Source organism: Cryptomeria japonica, chromosome 3 (genome assembly GCF_030272615.1).
Source record: "Cryptomeria japonica chromosome 3, Sugi_1.0, whole genome shotgun sequence".
NCBI classification, from domain to species: Eukaryota; Viridiplantae; Streptophyta; class Pinopsida; order Cupressales; family Cupressaceae; genus Cryptomeria; species Cryptomeria japonica.
The window spans coordinates 521,363,420-521,385,972 of NC_081407.1; the positions used below are offsets into that span (position 1 = coordinate 521,363,420).

Consider the following 22,553-nt stretch of genomic DNA (forward strand, 5'->3'; position numbering starts at 1 on the left):
TTACAGCTATAAACCAGAGAACAATGGGTATTCCTGTATTGTGTGTGTGTGGGTGCATGGTTACATGCATGCAGGTAGTTGCATGTGTGCACGAGTGTGGGTGGGTGGGCAAGTGTGTGCGCATGGGTGTGCACACACATACACTTGCATCTTATATTACTTAAAGAAATTTTCCTTGTAATTTTATGTCTTAGGTGATGTAAATCATTTCTTCTATAATTATAAGGAAGTCTTTCCAATCCTAGGCAAGAAAAAAAAGCACTTGGGCCTGTGCTGCAACCGGAAAATAATTCACATCCATCTGGAACCAATCAATCTTAGCTTGAATGATCAAAGCCAATACATGTCTGCAAACTCACAACTTACCCAAGTAATGTGCATGTCTGTGCAAATGCATCTTATATCATTTCAAAGACTCTCCTTGGAATTATAATTCTTAGCTGATGTAAATCATTTCTATTATAATTACAAGGAAACCTTTCCAATCTTAGGCAAGGAAAAAAACATTTGGGCCTGAGCTGCAACGGGAAAATAATTCACATTCTTCTGGAACCACTCAAGCTTAGCTTGAATGATCAAACCCAAATTGTGTTGACAAAGTCATAACTTCCCCAAGTGATAAATAATCTTACATTCAAAGATTATTATCATTTTAAATTTTAATGATTTTAAATTTTATCCCTCCTACCCTCAAAGGGTTCTTAGGTAGGAGTTCGTTCCTCTCAAAATGAGCATAAATCTGTTAATGGTTTTATTCTCAAATTGTCTAGATCTTCCCAAGGCATTGTACAGCAGCAGCATGTCAGAAACTGGTTTTCTCCAAATACAATGTAATAAAACAATGATAGAACCGAGAATGAAATTTAAATGCTTTTCACGTGAAAGAGTCAATAGAAAGTTAAAATGCTCAGAAATATGAAAATTATATACTATAGAGATTGATATCTTTGTTGGAAAAGAATCTTCTTGCAGTACACATATCAAATCTGGGTTTGCCTAGCCAAAAATTCCTCAACTTTTTTTTGTGTGTTTCCAGTATGGTATTTTTTTTTTATCATATGTGATATGTAGATTAGATGGAGGGCCTGGAATATAAAATAACACAGTAAATACATTGGTTACTGCAGCTATTTATGAATTCCAAACAGGTGGCACTGCCAAAGTTACTCACAGACATGTATTTTATACATAATAAGTTCTTTTCTTCCCTTTTTCATACCTTTTGGGGTGGGTAGGTGCCATGTTCTCTAGACCCTTAAGTACACTATTAGCTCATTGGAAATATTTCTTAAATGATTGAGGGGGCAGTATGTCTGGATATAATTTATTAGAACTCCATTTTACATTGGAAATGGTAGGCATATTTCTTTAGAAGAAGAGGATTAAACCAAGTGTTAAATTTACATATAATAGATTGTATTACAGGATTGTTGATAAAAATATTTGTTTCCAGTCTTTGATATGGTACCTCACATTAGGTTAAAGTATATTGTGTGGTTGGATTAAAAATGAACTCCTGATATTCTGAAATAATGCAGACATACAGGGAAGTGATGAGGGAGAGAAGCATAGAGTGCTCAGAGGAGGAAAAATTGCTCACAATGACATTGCAGAAGGAGATGACCGCGTCAAACATTCATTCAATGTTGTTTTCGCAGCAGCAGAAGCTGCTCCATACTCAAAAACTGGAGGGCTTGGGGATGTTTGTGGATCTTTACCTATTGCCCTTGCATCTCGAGGTCATCGTGTCATGGTCATATCTCCAAGATACATGAATGGTGTAACAGATGAGAAATATAGTGGTGCTTTTGATGTTCAATGTCGCATTAAAATATCTTGTTTTGGTGGGCAGCATGAAGTTGCATTTTTTCATGAATATAGGGCAGGTGTGGATTGGGTAATCTCTCTCTCTCTCTCTCTAGAAATTCTGTATCATTACATCTTCTCTCTTATCAGCTTAAGCACACATTTTCCTTAGTTATTGTTCGTATTTTTTTTAATGGGTTGAATTGTGCTTTTCTGTTTCCTGTTTTTTAAAGTTCGATGTAAAGATAAATTGCTTTGAATTTTAATTGTTTCAAAAAAAATGAAACAATGGAATATAAGAAATTTTCATCAGTGAGTATGAGGATCAAAGATGAAAAACTCTTAATCAACAATAAATCTTTTGGCCGAATTTCTTTTAAAAATTGTGAATCGGGAAAAAATTGGGCAATAAATCGGCAAATTTATCAAACATTTGAAAATATATTTCTTAAAATATTCTAAAAAAAAATACATATACACTAAATTTATAGAACGCAATAACATATTACTGGTTTCCATCATATATAAATCATAGTTTGAGTCAAATACATACCACATACCAAAAAACAAGTTCAAGTTCTAAATAAGTTTGAGTCAAATTCATATCGTAGAGAATGTGAGTCATTGATTAGTGTATGTTTTTTTTTTCTATTTTTGAGATGGTTTATATTAAGAAATGCATATAGAAAAAAGGTCTATTCTGAAACAAAAAAATAAAATAATGAGAAATAAAGGTAATATGTAATAGTTTCATATGAGAAAACCCTTATGAAAGAAAAAGTTAACATAAGAAAATCCTTCACCAATACAAAAATTCAGTCGTTGTCTAGTAGATAATGGTTCTCTCTTACTTCAACCTTCAATATATACATATACAGATATATGCATACAAAAATAATTTTACAAATTATATAAAAAATTTAAATATAAATCCATAAATGAAAATAAAAAATCCACTCACTATTCATCATAAAAACTATACAAAGACTTCAAACAATCATACTAATTCTCTCTTAGTTTGGGACAGACAAAATGGACTGCGTATATATATGGGTGTGGGAGCCACAGATAGTGATGGGCAACCATTCAATCTGCTAGGATTACAGGAAACTTCGCGTATAGAGTTAAAACGACGCTGTCATAGATTTTTCTTATTCAAATTCATTGTTTTGGGTCAAATCTTTATCGATCCATATTTTATTAGCTAGTCCTTCTCAGCATTTGCTATGGAAGAAGACGTGCCAAAAAAATGAAACATTCACTTTTTTTACGTGATTTTTAACATTTAACACGCGATTTTATCACGATTTTTGAAAAAAAAATCTTTTGCGATTTTTTGGCCGATTAAATCAGCGGGGCAAATGACTTGCGATTAATCGTGATTTGAACGATTTTTACCCGATTTTTTCATCACTGATAAGGATTATTATATAGTAAAATATCTATTACCCAATCAAACTTATTATGCAAGAGTTGATCTCCTCTATGCATTTGAAATAAAAGAATTATTTTAATCATTCAAGATCATGGTAGGAGCCTTTAACGCTTCATGATTTATGCTTCTTTTAGTGCCATGACAAAGAAAGAGAATTATGAGGCTTCAAGCGCTCTTCAGAGGCATCTCCATTATGCAAAACTGTTTGGAGAGTATTTACATCTAGTGAAATAATTTCCTGGCAGCATAAAGCCGAAAACACCCAATTCCTTTATTCTGTGTGTTGAATGGGTTTCCTTCATAAAGTTAATGCGTGGGTTTCGGATAAAGTATTAGGAGTTTTTGTAAGACCATGAACACTAAGTAAGGGAGGTTTTGTTAAAGGTTGATTCATATTAGACAATATTATCTCCGTCTAAGAGGCCAATGGGCTAATGAATCAAAAGAGAAGGCTCCATACTTGGATTTTGACTAAAATAAAGCATGTGAAAGGATCGTGTGGGTTTTTATTCTTGAAGCCCAAATCATGATGTTGGGAGATTTCATTGAATTCCTCTTGGAATTGATGTCTCCACTAAAGATGTGAAGTAGATGCTCGCCAGGACTGAAACAAAATTAAAATCTACACTGAAATTTCAGTTTCTCATATACTTCTTGTTTTGTTTGGAAGATACCCATGTTTGCCGTTAATGGATTCACTCTAGTGTCTTGGGTTCTAAAAGCTTGGAGAATTCTTTGAAATTACCTTTGGGATAAAAAGTTATGCATAGAAGAGCATTGCTCTTAGTATCATGGGAAATAAGACCTGGTATTGTAAGAAAATATATCAGTAAAATCCTTTGCCAGTTATGCATGATTAGAGCATTTAATCAGACATTAAGTTCAATCAGCTAATGACATCTTGGTATCAACAGTGCTTCTTCTCTTCTGAATGTTATTTGCAATGCTTCTAATATAAAGCTTAGGGATCTGTCGTAATGAAAGGAATCTTGAAATCTGCAAAAGAAGTCATTTTGCATCTAATTTGGAAGGATTTGGTGTTTAACTGTAACTTTTGATCTTAAATTGATTTGGCTCTCTTTGGTTCTTCTCTAATGAAGAGGACATTCTTATCAGGGAAAGGATTTGTTGTGGGCATTGGTTTTTCTAGAAGAATTTTTCTAGGAACTTTGCTTTCATACCTAGATTTAACGAAGGTAACTAATGCCAATGAGGAAATTGGAACAAAAATTCAATTAAGTTCAACTGAGGTTGAGGGATCATGCTTTTGACGAAAGATTAAATTAATTTGAAGTTATGGGTTCACTTGCTGTATTCAGTTTTGTTAGACCAAAATTTAGCATTAATTTGAAAATGGATTAATGGTGGTTGGCTATAGATAATGTGGTGGATTGATTGAGGATAATTGATTGATAATGGCCTACACCATTTTCTAGGGTGAGGGGTCTTGAGCTTCTTCTAGTTAAAGGTTCTCCCAAGAATAAAAGATGGCCATGAAAAAGCTTTTTGTTAGGTAAATACCAATTCCTCCTCCACATGTGTACTTGAACATGTCACACCACACTAGAACAATGCATAACAATAATGAGAAAATGGATTAATGGTGGTTGACTATAGATGATGTAGTGGATTGATTGAGGAGGATCAAATATGTTTTACGGTCTTGAACTTGTTCTAGCTAAAGGCACTGTCAACAAGAAGAGATGGCCATGAAAAACTATTTTGTTAGAAAAATGCGGATCCTACTTTCATGTGTGTACTTGAACATCTAATACCATGTTAGGAAAATGCTCAATGCACAAGCAAAAAACCTATGTTGTTGAAGAATAGGACACACAATAGAACACACAAATATTCAAAATATTTACGTTAGGTACCTTTGCTTCATTTGTCACTTGAAAACTTGACGTTTGCAACTTGTACAACCACCTCCTTAGGTGTCACCAGCTAGTGACCTTAAAAGGACAACTAATGTGGGATAAATCCACACACGTATATGTTCACACAATGTACTATTACAAAATTATGTTATGTGTAGCCAACATACAATGCCCTTATAATGTTTTGTTAATATGGTTGTATTCAACTATGTATTAATTGTTTGTTGACTTTCGGGTTGTTATCAAAGTTAGCTGATAGACAGTTGTGTTCTCATGGCAATTTTAAATAGCATTGTACAGTAAAGGAAATGAGTCTAATCCTTGGTTGACCATCTTTGATCTATTTTTAAATAACTTCATTTGTGAATAAAGATATACTTTCACTACTCTTTCTAGTATGCATTTTTTTATTTTTTTCATTAATTCAAGTATTAGTTTTATCAGATAGAATATAAAACATTTGGCATCATTGTCTTAAGAGAAGCTGAGTTTGACTTAATATATTTATGCCTTTAGACCCCAATAAAGATGAGAGGAGACCACAACTTGGTTAGGATCAAGAGGTCAGATGGTCCTTAAAGGTAGTAGAACAAAGAGAATGGAGGAGACGACTAAGGCAAGAAAACCTAGTTGTACAAATCTAAAGTTAGAGCTCATCTTGAAACAGAGCTGAAATCAAAGTGAGTCAAAGTTGGGAGTTGGAGTTGTAGTTAGATAAACGAAAACATTTTCACTACAAAGAAGCATACAAGGCCAAGTTGACGAAGTGTGGGTTGATATTTTGGACCAAGTGGAAAAGTTAGTAGAATCACCATTAGACAATTAGTACGATCATTGTTAGACAAGGAGATGTGCTTAGCATTGGTAATCAATTGGTAAGGGCTATGGCCTGAATGAATAAATCTCTTGATAGAAGCTAAGGGGACTAGGGCGTAAAAGCAATTGTTTGGGTGTACAAGAAATCTCTTGAAGAGTGAAATTTTTGACAAATGCAAACAAAAATGGTGATCCAAGAATGGGAGGCATTGTTTGTAGAAGTACAAGCAAAGTCTTTTGAGACCTTATCCAAGATAGATAAGTAGATAGTGCTAGAGAAATTTGGGCACCAAAAGTATGCCATTGCCAAGATACTTGCTGCCAATGTTTGAGGAGGATATGATGATCACAAGTAGGTTATGAAACTAATATGGAAGACTGTTGAAGAAAGGTTAGGGTTAGGTGGGTTGAGGATCAAAATGGCAAAGGATAGTGGAGGGCAACTAGATCCCCAGTTAAAACCCCTATGCTAGTTATTGCAGATTTGCAGCCATGTGGCTAACCTAGGAGGATAGGTATCACTAAAGGGTAATGTCTAGTTATGTGGGTGGTTGAACCTTACGTGGGGGTAAGCCTATAAAACTATAAACATTGTATGGGTATTCATATAACATTAGTTAATTCCTTGATAGGAATTGAAGACATTGGTGCATAGGAGGCAACAAGCTATTGAAGGCCTTGGAGTCATGTGTTAGTCTATTCTAGGCCAAGGGAGGGGATTAATTGCCCGTTGGTAAATGGTTTGCAAGTCTAAGGTAAAGGGTTGAGGAAGTAGACTAAGGAATTGTAACCATTGATGGAAAATAGCAATATTTACTTTGTAATTTAGTGTTATATGATACAATGGAATTCTTGTGCCCATTGTCTCTTGTGTGTGTCTTGGTTGTGTATTTAGGAATATTGGTGATTTTCACTTAGATGGCTAGCTCCAAGCTTGGATCTTGGCAATAGGATAGGATGACTAGCCGGGACAATTAGTAGTTCTAGGTTAACTAGTTGAGAGCTGACAGAAAGTCATTCTTTTGGACCACTATAGTTTTTTTTTTTTTTGATATGAGGGATGCACACATTGAGAACTTAGCAGATGAAATATAATATTGATTGTTTCAAAATAAGGTGAGATATGATAGTGCATTGTAGAAGAGCAGTGCACTATTTACTCTTAAAATTTATCATAATTTTGTACTGATTACCTTGTATATAAATGTTTTCTACCATTTATATGAGCTTGCTAAATCTGGAAGAATTGAAATTGCTAGAAACAAATTGCAATATGTCTGATCTTAACACCAAATTCCTACAGTAAAAGGTAGTGGTGTGATCTTAACATCTTTCAAAATTTTCTTGGCACAATTGTGTAATGAGATAAGAAATAAAAGTTGCTTTATGTGTCTGGCTATGTGTGGAGTTTCTTTTTTCTTGTTTCGATGTGAACAACCTCTCATGAATTCTGTGCTGCCTCTCTCACTCAAATTTGTGCGTAAGGTTTTATCTTTTATTCTCTTGATAGGTGTTTGTTGACCATCCTTCTTATCTTTCAAAATAAGGTGAGATATGATAGCGCTTTTTAGAAGAGCAGTGCACTATTTACTCTTAAAACTTATCATAATTTTGTACTGATTACCTTGTATATAAATGTATTCTACCATTTATATTCAGAATTATATGAGCTTGCTAAATCTGGAAGAATTCAAATTGCTAGAAACAAATTGCAATATGTCTGATCTTAACAACTTATTCCTACAGTAAAAGGTAGTGGTGTGATCTTAACACCTTTCAAAATTCTCATTGCACAATTGTGTAATGAGATAATAAATAAAAGTTGCTTTATGTGCCTGGCTATGTGTGGAGTTTCTTTTTTCTTGTTTCGATGTGAATAACCTCTCATGAATTCTGTGTTGCATCTCTCACTCAAATTTGTGCATAAGGTTTTATCTTTTATTCTCTTGATAGGTGTTTGTTGACCATCCTTCTTATCATCGACCTGGGAATCCATATGGTGATAATTTTGGTGCCTTTGGGGATAATCAGGTATCATTTAAGTTGATTAATAATTTTGTAACATTATATATACCATGATATGTTTTAGTGCCAATACTGTGATGGATTTGTGTCTTGCAGTTCCGTTTCACACTTTTATGCCATGCGGCTTGTGAGGCTCCTTTAGTGCTTCCTCTAGGAGGATTTACTTATGGAGAAAAGTGCTTATTTATAGCAAATGATTGGCATGCAAGCCTTGTGCCTGTGTAAGTTATCCTTGTTCTACATTTAATAATGTCTTATTTTGCATATGACTCTTTTTCAAAGGGTTCTTAAATCAATGTTTGTTTTGATTAATTTATCTGGTTATTTTGGGCTGTTCCAACCAATTTATTTACAGATTATAAACCTTGTGTAAGCATCTTTTACTAGCAAGTTAGCCCTTTTCCCAATCATGGTAAGCTTTGTTTAGTTAGTTAGTTAGTTATCTTGTGTTCTTTTTTCCAGTATAATTGCAGCTAAGTATCGCCCATATGGAGTTTATCATGATGCTCGCAGTATTCTTGCAATACACAATCTTGCACATCAGGTAGTAATACTAGACAGATACAGTCACATTTTCATTTATTTTTTCTGCATGTTATATGCTTAATTTTAGAAGACATCTTTTGCAATTTGCTTAACATTTTTAAGGTTTATTTTAGATACTCTGAAACTATGATTGAAATATCCCAGCATTGCTTTTTCTTGTTCTTTTCCTTTAACAACAAGGGTGTTGAACCTGCAACAACCTATGGGAATTTAGGATTACCTCCTGATTGGTATGGTGCATTGGAATGGGTATATCCAACATGGGCAAGAAAGCATGCTCTTGACAGAGGTGAAGCTGTTAGTCATTTGAAAGGTGCAATTGTTACAGCAGATAGAATTCTGACTGTTAGTGAGGTTAGTTTCTCATCATCCCAATGCTATGTAAAAATATTGTCTTGTGACAATTTTTGGATTTCAAACAGAGTGTGCCTATGCTGTTACAGTCTTAGATATCCAGAAGCACTGAGAACATATAGTTTTTGTTTATGTTTGTAAGTTGAGATCTCTGGCTTCTGGAAATAATCTTTCACAAACATCTCAAATAATGTTTCATCCATTTCAAAGATAATGCTTGTAAAGAAGCTTATTTCTACCAAAGGCATTTGTACATTTATAGATGGGTAAAAATAAATGTCTATAACTTTTTTCTTTTCCTCAAGGCACTAATATGCACACTCCTTTTGAAGTATTCCTGATGCTAAAACGAGGAATATCCTCATCATCTGCACCCTAATTGTCTTTTTAGTTTTATTAACCATCCTACTCTCTTCTGCTTTCTTTGGTCAGGGGTATGCTTGGGAAATAACAACAAGTGAAGGTGGATGGGGTCTTGATGAGCTTTTACATAGCAGAAAATCTGTAATTAATGGTGTGATGAATATTAATTTTTGCATTTACAAAAAATTTAAAGCTCTTCAAATGTAACATGGTATTGCTTTTTAACAGTATCTATTTTCTTTTGTTGAGTGAAACAGGCATAACAAATGGTATAGATGTTGATGACTGGAATCCAGCTACCGACAAATACATTGCACATCAATATTGTGCAGAGGATCTTTCAGGGAAGGTAGCTTTTGACCCTTATTTCTGATTGATAATTGTAACCTTGTATATCATTCTAAATTAAACAGTCATTTTTGCCTACTTTTTTCTAAATGTTGTATAGCTTTTCCATGCAGGCTGAATGCAAAGCTGCTTTGCAGAAAGAACTTGGACTTTCTGTTAAACCAGATGTACCATTGGTGAGCTTGACAAAGTTACTTGTTTTCAGTTAGGGTTATTAGGTATTTTTGTAACAGTATGCATAAATTTTTGTGTAGATTGGCTTCATTGGAAGATTGGACTACCAAAAAGGACTCGATCTAATTCAGTCATCTCTTCCAGAATTAATACAAGAGAACATACAGTTTGTAAGTATTTTTTTGCTCAGGAATTACATCTTAATTATAAATCATATTTTAATGTCATAAAATAATTGCAAGTGCAATATCAAAATTAAGTCGCGCTTCATATTGGTAATAGTTAGTATGTGGTCAGTTTGAATTTTGAGGACTTAAATTGAATCGTAGTACAATGGTACAGTTTCTCAACTCTCTAGAAGAATTCAAGAATACAATTATCTCTCTATTCAAATTATCTGACTTTGTGTATCACTGAAAGATGGATTTCAGTGATATAGCTCGTAAACATTGTTCTTTTTGTGTTCAGTAGTATGAAATGTGTAAACTCTTGGGTTTTATTAAGTTAACCCTCAAAAACCATACCTTTTTTTTACAAGAGAGTTGGTTCAAGAGGCTATTATGTGCTCATATGATTGCATTCTAACATTAGATCTCTAACCATATTGCTTGTTCACATTAGCAACTAGGTTCATATCTTCATAAGTATCTTAACCCTTTTAGGTTTGTTGCTGTAATGTCCCCTTTCTGGATTACCTTATATTTTGCCCTAAATTCACAAATCCAAATGAAACAAAGAATATAAGATAGTTAGAGCTATAGTTCTCACCCAATAATAAGATAAGTCTGGTTTGGAAACCTGCAATCAAGTTAGATAACATTGAAGATATAATTCATGAGATAAATCCATTACTAGGGTTAAAGGAAACATATATTCACAGCATATAACAAATATAAACTATTATGTGGAATTCAACCATAATGGGGGATGAGATAAGGAGACATGATAAGGTGCCCAAAATATCCCTTACCTGTTGTGACGTTTTCACACATCACCTCATTGCAAATGGGGATCCCCTACTTCTTGGTCTTTTGGTTTTGGTTCTTTGGGTCTTTTCGTGGCAGTCCTTCTGATCTCCTCAGTTTGCAAGTGTTTTGGGGTGAATTTGATCAAGTCTGCAAGTCGTTTGAGTAAATCTGGCTAAGTTTGGAACCTGTTTTGCCTATTTTAGGGTTTTGCCCTTCAGACTTAGATTTGAGAACTTTTCCTTAGGATTTTGAAAAAAACGAGCATTGCATTGGAATCAAAGCCCTCCAAGGAACCTGCCAGTGAAATTTGAGCGAATTCTGAGCAACTTTCTATTTTTAGAAAGTTCCTATTTTTTTGGGGATTTCATTGCCTCCCGGATTGTCCTTATTTCACCAAAAATCAAACTTACTATTTTTAGCAGTTTCTATTTTTAGTAAGTGTCATCTTGTCCTGTTTTACCCTAATCTTAACATTTGGAAGTACTTACGGTTTATAGTAAGTCTATTCTTGGCAGGTTTCTCACAGGTAGGGGTCATGGCTCTAAAAACTGAGCATTGCTAAATACTTGTCTAAATCTGGAAAGTTTGAAAAGCAGGCCTCTAAGCGAAAAATGGCTGTGTGTGGAAATCATTCCAAAAATGGAAAGGCATTGAAAATCCTCCTAAGACACAAAAATCACTTCGATCCAAAATGACATCTTGACTTGGAAAGTGCAAAAAAGGCTAAGTTTAGATAAAAACCGAGCAATAATCCATCATTCCATGACCATATCGAAATGGCGCCCAAGGATAGAGCATAGCGCCAAAGCAAGGAAGAGAAGGAATTTTCCTTCCAAAGAAAATTCCTCCACAAGGTCATTCCAGCGCCCAAGATTGAAGGTTGAATTCCAAGGCATGGAAATTTGAAGTCAAGGAATTTTCCTTCCAAAGAAAATTCCTCCACAGGGTCATTCCAACACCCAAGATTGAAGGGTTGAATTCCAAGGCATGGAAATTTGAAGTCAAGGATAAGAATGAGAAAGGAAAGTCCCTTCGGGGAAAATTTCATAAAATCCTCTTTCCGGCATGAAAACTCATCCAAATTTCGAGGCGATGACAAAACTGGCCAAGGGAGAGAATTTTCTCTCTCCTGGCCCCTGAACTCAAATTTGAATTTTTTTCTAAAATATAGGAAATGTGGAAAATTGATCAAAAATTTCTTTCAAGATAGAATTGTTGGAAACAAGTGAAAAATTGACTGTGTTGGAAATTCCTTCCGTCAGGATAGAATTCCAGGAAAGTGAAAAATTGACTAAGTGTTGGAAATTCCTTCCTTCAGGATAAAATCCCAGGAAAGTGAAAAAATTGACTAGTGTTGGAAATTCCTTCTTTCAGGACAAAATTTCAGGAAAGTGAAAAATTGACTATGTTGGAAATTCCTTCCTTCAAGAGAGAATTCCTGGAAAATGTGAAATTTGGCTAAGGAATAAAGAAATTCCTTCCTCAGGGCTAAAGTAGAATCAAGGTCAAGAATGAGCACCAAATGAAGGGTATGGAGGATTTTTCCTCCTCAAGCAAAATTCCTTCACCATGTATTTTCAGTGCCCAAGTTGGAGATGAAGTGCTGGATAGGGGTAAGGAAGAAATTTCTTTTCGGATGAAGAATTCCTCCACAACATAAAATTGACATTGGAAGAGAAGTGTTGAAATCCTAGTCAAGGAAGAAATATCAAAATTCTTTCTCAGAGAAGAAAATTCGCCTAGAATGAAGAAATTTCGAGGCAATGTAAAAAGTTGGTCAAGAGAGAGAATTCTCTCTCCTGGATTCCGGAGTTTAGAAATGAAAAATTCCTAAAAAATAGGAACAGTGATAAATTGACATTAGCAACTTACTATTCTTCCAAGGGCTTTTCTAAATTCTATGTTCAACATGGCAACTCTTTTTGTACTATTTATCATTGGAAATTCATTTCTTATATGTCCTTTTCTGCTACAATAGGTACACTAGATGTTGTTCCTTTCATGTTATGGGGGAAGTCTCTTTTCTCCCCCCTTTCACAAAAATCTCCAATTGTACTTTTAATTTCTCCAATTGTAAATTTAATTTCTCAAGCTCTTCATTTTAATTGAATTATTTCCTCCAAGATTAGACTTTTACCTTTTAGTTGCTAGCTCCGTTGCTTCATGATGCAGTGTGTCTAAGAAGGTCAACAACACAACCAAGGTTCAGGTTTCAAGTTATAAACACAAGGTTACTCAACTCAAGGTTCTCAACTTTTGACTATGTCTCACAACATGGCAACTTGGGACAACACTACAAAAACAACTTGCAAGGTCAGGGGCAGGAATTCCATAATGTCCACAAACTCAAATGGACCCAACCTAACCAAAAACTCCTTTGGAACAAATTTTTTTTACCCACCACACACCATTGGCTCTCTAGGGGTGACTAGGTCCTAGTAGCCTTACTCAGAGAGAATTTTGGCCATATCTTTTGACACCGTGACCATAGACACAAAACGAGAACATTCTTAGATACCCTTTTGGAAGTTATTTAACATATCCCAAAATGACCATAGAGTGTTATGGGCCAGCTTGACCAAAAATGGACTAATAATGTACAGCCTATATGCTTTTTAGAACAGGAAACTGAGTATTTTGGCAATAACTTTTCACATAGAGGTCATAACCCAGAACTAAAACCATTTTTGGATGCCCATTTCGGTTTTACACAACATATGTCAAAAGCAGACTATGGTGTTTTGGAGCAAAGTGTTCAAAATTTGACTGTTACAGTCCTTCAAGAGCCCTATTAGGCCTCCAAATGCATTAGAGACACCCCTTGGACACTCCACCAACTTCCCCACTCAACTTGGAATGCAAGAACATAGAAAACATGAAAGGATTTAACAGGTTTTAAGGTCACTTTGATTGTTTTGGTACCAAAACACTTTTAACTCTTCTTCAAATCCCCTTCAACCGGCTTAAAACGAGGATGTTAAGCCCTCAAGTGCTCAAAACTCCACTCAAACTCCTCTGCAAAAACTGTTGAAAACCCATCTGTAACACTACCATATCCACCATTCCACCAAGTCTTGAGGCAAGCCGTCAATAGAATGGAGAGTTCTACATTTTTCTTTGACAAAACCCCAAAACCTAGGTTATCAGACCAGTTTTGGTAAATCCGCTTGTAGAAGGATCAAAACTCAATGAAATTGAACCAAACTGGTCCCAAATGAAAGGTAACACATATATCTTTCCAACAAGTCCACTCTTACGTGTTAATTCATCCAAATAAGAAAGTTATGAAGCAAAGTGCAGCTTTTTAACAGAAAATTGTAGAGAAAATGATCATCAAATTGCTTTCAAACTGAGTTCTCCATACAAAATCACCATCCAACCTCCTTTTGGTCGTGGGAAGGGCCTATTTGAATTCCTCCAAGGCCTCCCAACGGATATAACCACCTTTTGAACCAACATGACTAACAAACACCTAATTACCTTCTCAAACACAAAAAGTTGCTTTTGACAATTTTTGACAATATGAGCAACTTTTGCCTAAAACTTGATCCTAGACCACACCATGACTCAAACTCACTTAGATAAGTCCAAATAGATCCAAAAAACCCTTACATACCATTAAACATCAATTTTGACCCATTGAGACCTATTTCTCACAAAATGACAACTTTTGACAATTTGACAATTTTAGAGCATTATTAACAATATGACCCTAATAAGACTTGACCTAACATCCAATGGTCTCAATGACCTAATTACATCACATATGGTCTTAAAGACCTTATACCTTTATCCTTCAAAACACACACAAAAACTTCATAATTTGCCTCATAGAGGCCTGATGGTGCCTTGGGTGCTCCTGCACCACTTCATTATAGGTAGTAAATTATTTTCCATCTACAGAAACTCTGATTTGGTTTCAAACCGTATTTAAACCATTCAATTTTTTGTTTTTCTAATAGTGGTTCTTCCAATTTATGGAGTATACTTCAAATATCTAAACATATTGTTTTAACTTTCACCAACTCATTCTCTTGTATCATCTCTCTTATTTTACTTGCAATTTTGGTAGGGTCTTTAAAGAAATAAAAATTAGCCAAAAATTGTTTGCTTATGTCCTCCCACTTTTTTTATCATGTTTTGGCTAGACCTTGAGCCATTAAAATTATTCTGGAAAAAATAAGTGAAGAAGCTCTGCTATTTTAATCATGGTCAAGCTTGTGCATGCCAAATCTGGAAATTGTAACGAGTTCTCATTGTTGCTTCTTTATTTGCTTTTACTGTATGTATATGCAAAACTGTTTCATTTTTTTTGCATAGTTAACTGTTTCATCTTGCTTTCTCTATTAATTTAGATAGGTTCTTTTCCTTACTATTTGTACTAACACATCTATTGCTAAATATTTGTTGAAGTTTCTCTTTCTATGATTATGTCTTTCAGCAAGTATGATTTGAATTTCCTCTCAATTCGATTTTTGCAAATTATCTTTTCCCTTGAATGTACTCTCTCCTCATATTTAAAACCAATTTTATATGTTTCGTAATTCCTATATTGGTAATTGATTCTTTCCCCCCATAGTGCTATTTGATAAAATCTAGATGTATTAGGTTTAGAAGATTAAAGAGGATATTTTGCTTAGATCGATTTTTAAAATATCAAAGGAAATTGTTAAATTCACTTGTGGTTTCCTCTTGTAAATTATTGAAGAAATGGTTGTTAAGGAATGCTTAATTTTTAGTTCACAAAATTTCTGATATTCAATTATAATGGTCTAGGGAAAAAATAACTTTTCCGGTTTCCTTTTGTAATTTATTGAATAAATACTTCTCAAGTAGTAATTAATTTTCGTACATAAATTGTTTCTGTGTTGACTCATAATTGTTGAGGCCCACGGGCACAAATAACTTGCATAAATGATTTTTATTTATTTAAATTCTTAGTGACTATGATGATTGCTTTTGCTACAAGATTAAAGTATTTCAGAGATGTTAGAAATTTGGAAACATAAAGAAATACAAATATATTTCAGTAATTATCGGAAAATAGAAGATTTTTTGTAGCAGAAACAAAATACAAAATAATGGTTGCTAAATACTTGCAAACACATTCATGAGATTTATGTTGAATGTTTTATAACAATGGTTGCCTTTTTTCCTTCACCACAAAATAATATAGGATAGCCTTACAGGGTAAGCTTTTATGCAACAGTGATTAAATAATTATGATAACAATGGAAACTTTATAATCACAAAATAACTCATCAATTTATGCAATATTTTTAGCTGTGGAGAAAAATAGGTTCTTGTCCCGTGTGAGACGCAGCTCGGCTGGCCTGAAAACTATGTTTCGAACCAAATTTGTATAGGGGTGGGTTTAGCTGCAGGTATAGAAGCAGATGCGGCACAATCAAGTAAATATGTATGCCTCTACTCTTCTCACTGTAACTGGAGCAACTAACTAGTCAGGCAGAATGTAAGAGGAGTGCTTTCAACCCTCCCTCTTCTATATACATACACACATCATTTTAATGTAAATCCCAATTCTTATGGTTAGTACTCCTCAGATTGTTAAAATTTTCTCATCCAACTCCATATTCAGCTATATCAACTGTTTGTTAAGGGAAAACAACATTAGTTTCATATTATCCTATAAGAAAACACATTTTGCAAAGCTTCAAACAACATTAGTATCTTGGGTCAGGCATTATGAAGACATTATTATTTGCATGAAGTAAAGATGTGATTGTTTCGGTTTTAGGCAGTCTGGAGCAATAAACAATATTAAATATAATGCAAAATAAAAGAGGCAAAAATAAGAATTCACAATAACACAAATGTAATGTGGTTCACCCAATATGAGCTACACCCATAGAGAAACAACTGTCCACTTTATTTTTATTATTCAATGAAGAGAAAATTACAATCTGATGTTTTTTCACATTACATAGCCACTTATTTATCAAGTACTATTTGGCGGTTTACAAAGGCCCCCCTGCACTCCCTCGTTAATTAATGGGGGGGGGGAAAGGGAGGGTGGGCTGGGGCGGTTGCGAAGGGGGTGGAACACTGTTGTCAAAGTCACCAAAATTTAAGCCCAGCAGCATGATCAATCATTATATACCAACAATCTCGCACTTGGAGACTATTCCTGTAGCAACATTGTTGCACTTAAAGCTTCCATTGGATTGACAAACCTGGACTTGGTTTGTTTCTCATTTCCACTATTATCTTGCTTAAAGGCCGACAAAAACTAAGCAGGAAGTCAATTTCTCTCGAGTTACTACCTTTGTTAACATATCTGCAGGATTTTGGCTAGTGTGTATCTTTTTCAGCATTAATTGTCCATCCTCTAAAATTGGTCCTATGAAATGGTACTTGAATTGTATATGTTTAGTTGTCTTAGAATGAAGGGCTGAGTTCTTTGCAAGATGAATGACACTTTGACCATCATTGTACAATCTACTATACTCCTGCTGCTTTTCCAATCCCTCCATAAACCTCTGTAACCAAATCATCTCCTTACTAGCCTCTATAGCAGCAACATACTCTACTTCTGTTGTTGAAAGTGAAACAACCTTTTGCAATTGTGAAATCCAATTAACTGTTGTTCCACTTATAGTAAACACATACCTTGTGGTGCTTGTACAACTATCAATATTTCTTGCTAGTTCTAAATCAACATATCCTTGTAGAGTAGAGTTGGAACCTCCTAAACACAATGCATGAGTAGTAGTATCTCTCAAATATGAGAATCCACTTTACTGCATTCCAATGCTCTTTTCCAAGATTGTTCCTATACATGCTCACAACTCCCACTGCACGTGCAATATCTGACCTAGTACACACCATGGCATACATCAAGCTGCCAACTATTGAAGAGTGTGGAACCTTAATGTATTCCATCTCCTCTTGTGTCTTGGGGCATATCTCCTTAGTCAATTTAAATGACTGAGCAAAGGTGTGCTAACTGGTTTTGCATCCTATATTTGAAATCTTTTCAACACCTTCTCTATGTATTCACTTTGAGACAATGTTAATGTGTGATTTTTTCTGTTTCTTGTTATTCTCATACCAAGGATTTGTTTTTTGGTACCCAAATCCTTCATAGCAAATGACTTTGCTAATTTCTGTTTAATCTCATTTATATGTTGCATATTAGATCCAACAACAAGGATGTTGACGTGGGAAAAGTAGGCGCTAATTATTTGTCAACATAGAATAGAATGCCGAGTATCCTATCCTCTCTTAAGTAAGGAAGTTCCTAATGCTGCTAAGGACGATCATAAGAAGACAACCTCAAGGTTCCAACTGTTAGGTCTTGACTGCTCAGGATAACTCAACGGTAATGTGTTTTGCTAGCAAACACGAGGGGACTTACAAATATTGCAACTAGCTGGTCTGCATTTTATGATTCTTTGAGTCTCAAATTGGGAAAATAAATAACAAAAGGGATAGGGTTTAGGAATCCTAAGGACAATGATAGCAACGGTTGATGCTTCGGCTAGATAGATTTCAAATAAACTAATTCCTGCTTAGCTAGAGATACACTCACAACTCCACATGAATAGTGCAAACTCCAAGGGATAAAATGATTTTAAGACTACGGATATTCATTTAGACACCCAATTTTGGTGTAGCCTGAGACAAATACCCACAGTTGAACTAAAGAGAAATATTGGGTTCAAACTAACCATGCACAAAGATCGACAATCAACAAGCCCTCAATGGTATGAACTTGAAATCACATCAAATACCCTCGCACATCACCATTAAAATCACTGAACATTAACTAATCAGATGAAGAGAAACCATGCAAATAGAAGAAAACAAAATGACAAACACCATACTTCAATTTTTATTTTTTTGTTTAACTGCCATTACAACAATTTTTGTCCAACAGTCCTATTCTACTTCTACTCCTAATCTGCAAATTGTCTTGCTCTAAAATTCTAACTATCTAACCCCTTACAAAGAGAGAGGCTCTAGCCTTTTATAGATTTTACATTTTAGATCAATGGCCAAGATTGAAATCATTCAATGGTTGTGATTCTGCCTTCTAGAAGCTTGACAACTTTAGCCCATGCCTAGTAATTCTCATAACTTCCTAGCTGGCCCTTTCCAACCACTTCTTCAGCTACTTGCAACTGTTCTCAATCAATTTTGCAAATCAGGTAGTTGATAAATAACTAACCTGTGCCCCCTTTGTTTTAAATTGCATTAAATGGGGCCCACAGGTAGCCATCTTACAATAAAGCACTTGTTTTACAAATAGATTCAATTTTTGCTATTTCCAGCTGTGCATGTCTAATTCAGCATACTTCCTGTAGCATCACTTTGAGCTCTACAACGTTCCAGAGATTTAGAATGGTATCATTTCGGTCCTGACTCGACACGTTTGAGCTCTACAGCCTTCCAGAGATTTAGCATGGCATCATTTCGGTCCTGACTTTGCGACACGTTCTTCACTGCTCTATGATCACCATTTTGATCTTGCATGCTACATCCTCACCCTCTGGTTCACATCTTCAATTCGCGCTCTGGACTTCCTCCGAATCCAGCACCATGCTGTTGCCTCTTGGTGCTAGTCGATCCCCACGTGGTGCCATTCATCCTGCACAAACAAGCAATTCAAGGATTAATCACCTATTCATTTCATCATTCACTTAAAGACCCAGGCTGAGGAAACCTTTGAAATAGGCCTATTCATTCTTGTAGTGCCGCTCTTTGTATACTCTTCTGTGAATCAAATGCGGCCTGATGTTGGCTTATGTTCAAGTCACAAGGCCCTTTGATGACTTGTCACCACTCGATTTTTTGAAATTGCGTCATGGTCTTGGTGACAAAACAACAACCAATGGCACAAAAATAGAGCCCGAAACTTGCTTTTTATCATCATCTCTTGACACTCTAAGCTTGGCATTTTCTCGGTGAAAATAAGAGGCTCAACACATATATTTTGCCTTCTAGTGTTTTTTTTTCTTTAGCCTAAAAAAGGTTCAACCTTTATTTTTGATTTATTTCTTTTTAAAACACCACTCAACACATGATATTTTTGGACATTTGTTCGGTATTTTGGAGCATGATGATAAGAGTGCTGTTGAAGACATATGAATTTCATTTTAGCGACTCCCCTTTTTTTATATTACTTTGCTTGTGTTTTTTGAGATTTAGGTGTATTTTTTGGTATATTACCCGACATATGCAAGACGTTAAGCTCTTAAAATAGACGGATGTCATTTTTTATTTGCTTTACTTTGAGTTTGGTCTCATTTCGGTATAATCCTTGGCGTTTTTGAGGGGTGATGTTAGAGAGGCGCTTTGATTTTAAAACATGCGATCTTTATTTTGAACCAACTCCCTTTGTTATTTCATTAACACTTTGAAGGAGACTTCGGCGTTTTGTTTGGCCTTGTGAGGCACGATGGTAAAAAGGCATATTGTTTTCAAAACATTCGAACTTGTTTCTATTTGCCTCAACCAAGTCATAACTTCATTTGGGTATAATTTTCGGCCTTTATAAGGCGAAATGACAAAAGTGTTTTGCTTTTAAAAATCATACGAACTCTTCCTTTTATTATTCTTTCGTTGGCTCTTTGGCGTTTGGAAGGGGACTTAGATAGAAACTTCGGCATAAACACGGGGATTTTCAAAGCGAGATAGAACCGAGCGCACAAAATGAAGCCCTAAAAAAACGAACTTTCATTGCCCTCGACATCACACCATGTTCAGTATTTTCGTCAGATTCGGCAAGGGCAGCGACTGAAAAGAACGACCTCATTGCCTCCTACACCTAAAACACAGATTTGTGTCATTTCGAAAATGGTTATGGGTGCCTTGATGTTTTTTAGATGCAATGTTGGGGTTTTCTTTGGCATTTCCAGGCAAAGAAAAAAATTCGATTTTGTTGACAGAGTTTCCTTCTCTCTCGCGCGAGCAACTATAGGAAAGGGTGTTCCCTTCAGAAAAGATGGGGAGGTGTGTGCATCGCACAATAAAGCATAGTCATCAACATATAATAACAAGATATTATAGTTACCATTATCCAACTTCTTAAAATAAACGCAATGATCATAATGAGATTTGTTGTAACCTTGATCAGCCATAAAGCTATCAAATTTCAAATACCATTGTTAGGATGTTTGCTTTAGGCCATACAACTCTTCCTTAACCTACACACTAATTCTTCCTTACCTTTGACCTAATATCCTTGTGGTTGTTTTATATAAATCTCTTCCTCCAAATCCCCATGGAGAAAATTTGTCTTTACATCTAATTGTTCAATATGCAAGTCTTCTGTAGCCACAATATTTAGAATAGTTTTGATTGAAGTCATTTTTACAATAGGACAAAATATCTCATCAAAATCTATACTTTCATTTTATGCCAAACATTTTACCACAAGTATGGTCCTATATCTTTTCTTGCCTCTATGTTCTTCCTTCAGCCTGTAAACTCATTTGTTTGGCAATTCTCTTTTACCTTCAAGCAATTGAACTAAGTCCTAGTCTAGTTTTGTATCAAAGAGTCCATTTCCTCTTTCATTTCTTGCTCCCACTTCTTTCTGGTTTCTACTTGCATTGCTTCTTCATAACTTTCTGGTTCACCAAAATCAGTCAATAATACATAATATAATGAAGGGGAGTCATTCAAGGGATCTACTTATCCTAGTAGATCTTCTTGTAAGAGTTTGAGGTACATGCTATTGCTTTGGTTGTCGAATATTTTTTTTTTTATTGCGCCTTGGGAACTACTTTTTTTTGGGATTTCATCAAGCATTGTATATTACGTGTTTTTCTTATCCTTTTTTTTTTTGCTTGCAGTTGATCTTTGTACATGACTTTATCATTTAATATGACATCGCTACTCCTAATGATTTTGTGATTTTCATAATCCCATAAACAACAACCAAAATCATTAACCTCATATCCAATATAAATACACTTCTTGGATTGTGCCTCAAGCTTTGTTCTATTTTCTATGTCAAAATGGACAAATGTTTCACAATCAACAATTTTAAAAAATGAGTACTTTACCTTTCTACCCATCCATGCTTCTGGAATACCACCATCTAAGGAACGTGAAGGTCATTTGTTTATAAGTAAACAACATCTACAACATCTGCCCAAAATTGTAATGGCAATCCTATATGCAATCTCATTCTCCTTGCATGCTCCATGATTATTCTATTCATTCTTTTAGAAACCATTTTCTTGTGATCTTCTTGGAACACTCATCTGTCTATGGATCCCATGGTATGAATAGTAACTATCCAATTCCTTGCTGCAATATTCATCTCCATTATTTGATCTGAGACACTCCAACTTATTTCCTATCTCAATCTCAATCAAGACTTTCCATTTCTTAAAGATATCAAATACATCAGGTTTTTTGAGAATGAAACAAATACAAGTTTTTTTAGTTGCATCAATAATAGAAGTAACATAATAATAAGAGCCAACAAGAGATGATACTTGAGCCGGTCCTCATACATTTAAATACAAAAGCTCTAACTTGCTACTCTTCTTTTCCCAATGGAGAAATCTGACTCTCTTTTGTTTTCTATAAGCACAGTTTTCATAGAAATCCAAACAACTTACTTCTAACTTGAAAATAAATTCCTCGAATGGAGAATCTTCCTATTGTGCCATAATGATGTATATGTTCCTGTGGAAGTTAAGGAAATAGAAAAATTAGAATTATCAGTACATAAAATACAATGTACCTACCTTTTCTCCTTTTGTTATTATCAATGATTCTTTAGCAACCTTCCACGAATTGTCTGTAAATGTGTGCAACCTTCCTAGCTGTCCTACTAAAATTAGATTTCTTCTCAAATTA

At 34.9% G+C, this 22,553-nt stretch overlaps 1 protein-coding gene across 2 annotated transcripts in view; it reads left to right on the forward strand.

The window, feature by feature from the left end:
- The window catches only part of LOC131060214 (soluble starch synthase 1, chloroplastic/amyloplastic), a 45,591-nt gene that overhangs the window by 9,985 nt on the left and 13,053 nt on the right, over window positions 1-22,553 (forward strand). The window contains exons 2-10 of one of the 2 annotated variants that reach the window (XM_057993374.2): window positions 1,539-1,897; window positions 7,891-7,968; window positions 8,059-8,183; window positions 8,425-8,506; window positions 8,653-8,862; window positions 9,295-9,376; window positions 9,483-9,574; window positions 9,687-9,749; window positions 9,828-9,917. In XM_057993374.2, the coding sequence (XP_057849357.2) occupies window positions 1,539-1,897; window positions 7,891-7,968; window positions 8,059-8,183; window positions 8,425-8,506; window positions 8,653-8,862; window positions 9,295-9,376; window positions 9,483-9,574; window positions 9,687-9,749; window positions 9,828-9,917 (1,181 nt within the window). The remainder of the gene's footprint in view (window positions 1-1,538; window positions 1,898-7,890; window positions 7,969-8,058; window positions 8,184-8,424; window positions 8,507-8,652; window positions 8,863-9,294; window positions 9,377-9,482; window positions 9,575-9,686; window positions 9,750-9,827; window positions 9,918-22,553) is intronic. The other variant, XM_057993375.2, reaches the window with a different exon arrangement.